Raw genomic sequence first — 3,446 nt, forward strand, 5'->3', positions numbered from 1 at the left:
TATATATATATATATATATATATATATATATGTATTAGGTGTACAACTTTGCTTCCGCCGTTTTTTTCCCGAAATTTGAGGCTTTATTGTAAAAAACTGGTTATACATTTATAATTCAAAGTATTGACCATTGCTGGTCACTTTCTCCCATCTTTCGGATAGCGTACGAATCCCGCGTCGAAAAAACTGATCATCTTTTGAGGCTATCCACGAATCGATCCAATTTTTTACTTCTTCATAAGACCGGAAATGCTGGTCAGCCAGGCCGTGTGCCATTGATCGAAACAAGTAATAGTCAGAGGGAGCAACGTCTGGAGAATACGGCGGGTGGGGTAGGACTTCCCATTTCAACGTTTCCAAGTATGTCTTCACCACTTTCACAACATGGGGTCGAGCATTGTCATGCTGCAAAATCACTTTATCGTGTCTCTCGTTGTATTGCGGCCGTTTGTCTTTCAATGCTCGGCTCAAACGCATCAATTGCGTTCGATACCGATCGCCTGTGATTGTTTCAGTCGATTTTAATAGTTCATAATACACTACGCCGAGCTGGTCCCACCAAATACAGAGCATGACCTTGGACGTCAAAATCACCGTTCTTGAAGCGTTGAAACCACTCACGACACGTTCTTTCACTAATAGCGGCCTCACCATAAGTATTTGAGAGCATTCGATGAGCCTCAGCCGCAGATTTCTTCATATTGAAAAAATTAAAACCTCCCGTAAATGATGAGAATTTGGCTCGTAAACTGACATTTTCAATCGAGAATAACTTTATGATGCAGACACAAATCGACTAATGTTTCTATGGGGTTATGTTGACAGATGCCCAAGTTGTATGACGTCTATGATCTATTTATTTCGACCACCACTTACCGCTAAAGCCATCTATAGAAAAACGGCGGAAGCAAAGTTGTACACCTAATATATGTACATGCATATTTATCATATTTGAACTGTGCGCTGCGAATTATTTTTTCCGACTTAAAAACTAAATTACTATAAAAAATAATATCACAATTAAATTTTGATGTTGAATAGGCATCTGTTAAAGAGATCTTAAGGCTCCTGAATACTCAGCCAAGCACTTTGCGTTGATGGTGGCGACAGAGAATCAGGCGGTCTGACGAAACTAATACTCTCGGCGCGCTGAAAGCGAACATATGTGAACATGAACTCATGCTTGTGTGTATGTTATAGCGCCTCGCCATGATAAATAGCTAAACTTATAGGCTTATGAAAAGTAACATGTTGACGTCGAAATTTTTTCTTGCGTACTATTTTGTTATTAAATGGTTATATATAAAACTGTGACTTGTTTCATACTTATCAAAATCATAAAAATCAATCAAAAATGGAGATTCAAGTTATCCTGGAATTTTATATGTAAATATTTTTCACTATTTTCAATAACTGTCAAATCATGTGTTTCCTGCTGAAAAAGCTTTTACGTGCCTTTTATAATTATTTATTGACTGTGAGGAAAGGTAAGGAGAGTCTTCTTCAATTTTCACAACTTTTTCAAAGTGTTCTCATCATTTTGTTTCATCCAATTGCTCTTTATTTACAAATGGCATGCAAGAAAAATCAACATGTTATTTCACGCTTATGATATCACGATTCCAACATGGCCACCGCGATTACTCAGAAGCCTTACGTTGGAAATCTGTAAATAAATTTATTTATTGCGAAAAATATTACCTCAGTCATGAGTCGAACTCGGATCTCTATGATAAATATGATATGATAGATTGATTATTATTACCTTAGTGGGTCTAAAGGCCTTAATAATATTCTTTGTAATAATCAGTATATGTATGAAAATAATGTCTTTCTTTCAGGTGACGTAATATAAATAATAAGAATCTTATAAGATCGTACATGTGATATCAACCGATAGAAAATAGGAATCTTAAAGATATTCCTTAAAGAACTTTTAAAGATATCGTAAAGTTGTTTTATGTGTCGATTTTAAACATTTTGTTTATTGGGTAACTGAAAAAAAGTACAAAAAATGCAAAAATTGTAAAATGGTAGAGAATTTTTCGATTCAATTTAGTCCACTCTAGCTGCCGACAAACGGTATCTAAAAAGTTTGAGAGACAACCCCGTGTATGTACACTTTATTATAATTTATTAATTACATCTAAACTTTATTTACGCTCATGCGAAAACTTTTAACAGTCCTTCGTCTCTTTTCTAAATTCATCTTCTCAAAAGTATTGTCATATCATTCTGCGACCTATAATATTATGTCCAAAAAACAAAACTTACAACTTGTATAAGGGAATTAGGGTTGTAAAGTATGCTTGTAAGTTTCTGCTGCGCGGCCGCATTTATGCCGGAATTGGTATTATTGGAATTGTGTAGTTGAGCGCCTGGCGCCTTGCTGTGCGAGCTGTTGCTACCCAAACTGCTGGTGCTGGCGGATTCCGAGACTTCGCCGCTTCCATTCTGCAAATTAGTCAAGCAATGATATTTCAACGCATGATATGAAAGTGTCATCTTAAAATCTTGTGATAAAAATTAAATAATATAAATTAAATTCTATCAATTTGAACACAAGCAAATTCGCTATTTTATTCCAATTTTTTTTATCTAGTCCTATGTGAGTCCTTGAAAGCAAACTACGACGATGTGTAGAGAATCAAGACTCACGCTACTGTCACTGAGTGGCTTGTCCTTGTCATGCGAGCGCTTGTCAGGAGGAAGAGCGTTGCTGAGTATATCGGCCAGATTCGCTCCACAATCTATAGGTACCGCCATATCCCTCGCCAGGCTCATTTCTTCTGTTGGCAACACTGCTTCCATCAACACACCATACCAACGTCCCAATATATCAATTTTGAGAAACAATTTTGATGGCTAAAATTTAGCATTTATCAAGTCGATTCTCTACGTGTATTCCAAACGTAAATCGCGAAAAAGACTCGCAAGTGAATGACCGTGATATCACGGTATTAGCACTCGCTGCGTCGAGGAGAGAACGACGGATCGTTTTGTGACCGTGTCGCAGACAGTCGCGGAACAGCCAGGTAGACGCGTATGTAAACTCTACATATCTATCGCCATATATGCACAATATTATTGAACTCACAAAATATATAATAAGACTGTTTTACGTACGATTGATGAGTGTACACTCACGGTCAACATGCGCGAAAGCGCAGAAGACGCCGCGCGGACAGTAGCCAGCCTGCTGCACGTCGTTACACTTGGTGGATTTGTAGATTTCAGGATGGAATTGCTGTTCCGTGCGAGTATGACAGTACGTGCACGCATCTCCCTGTTCGCAGTTGCCCGGCTCGCCCCATTCCTCGCCGTGTTTCACATTCGGGCATGGCGTTGAGCTACAATCATCGTTAACATTTATGGGATATATTTACAGGATAATAGGATTATTTACAGGATACTCTGAAATCTTGTGTAAAAAAAAAAAAAAAAAT

At 37.7% G+C, this 3,446-nt stretch overlaps 1 protein-coding gene across 1 annotated transcript in view; it reads right to left on the bottom strand.

Moving 5' to 3' along the window:
* The window catches only part of LOC105626974 (RING finger protein unkempt homolog), a 106,845-nt gene that overhangs the window by 39,941 nt on the left and 63,458 nt on the right, over positions 1 to 3,446 (bottom strand). Inside the window, exons 2-4 of the mRNA XM_012208261.1 lie at positions 3,127 to 3,350; positions 2,659 to 2,801; positions 2,275 to 2,454 (exon numbers count right to left, since the gene is read on the bottom strand). Of these exons, the coding sequence (XP_012063651.1) occupies positions 2,275 to 2,454; positions 2,659 to 2,801; positions 3,127 to 3,350 (547 nt within the window). The remainder of the gene's footprint in view (positions 1 to 2,274; positions 2,455 to 2,658; positions 2,802 to 3,126; positions 3,351 to 3,446) is intronic.

The sequence above is a fragment of the Atta cephalotes genome, assembly GCF_000143395.1.
Source record: "Atta cephalotes unplaced genomic scaffold scaffold00007, whole genome shotgun sequence".
In the NCBI taxonomy this organism is placed as follows: domain Eukaryota; kingdom Metazoa; phylum Arthropoda; class Insecta; order Hymenoptera; family Formicidae; genus Atta; species Atta cephalotes.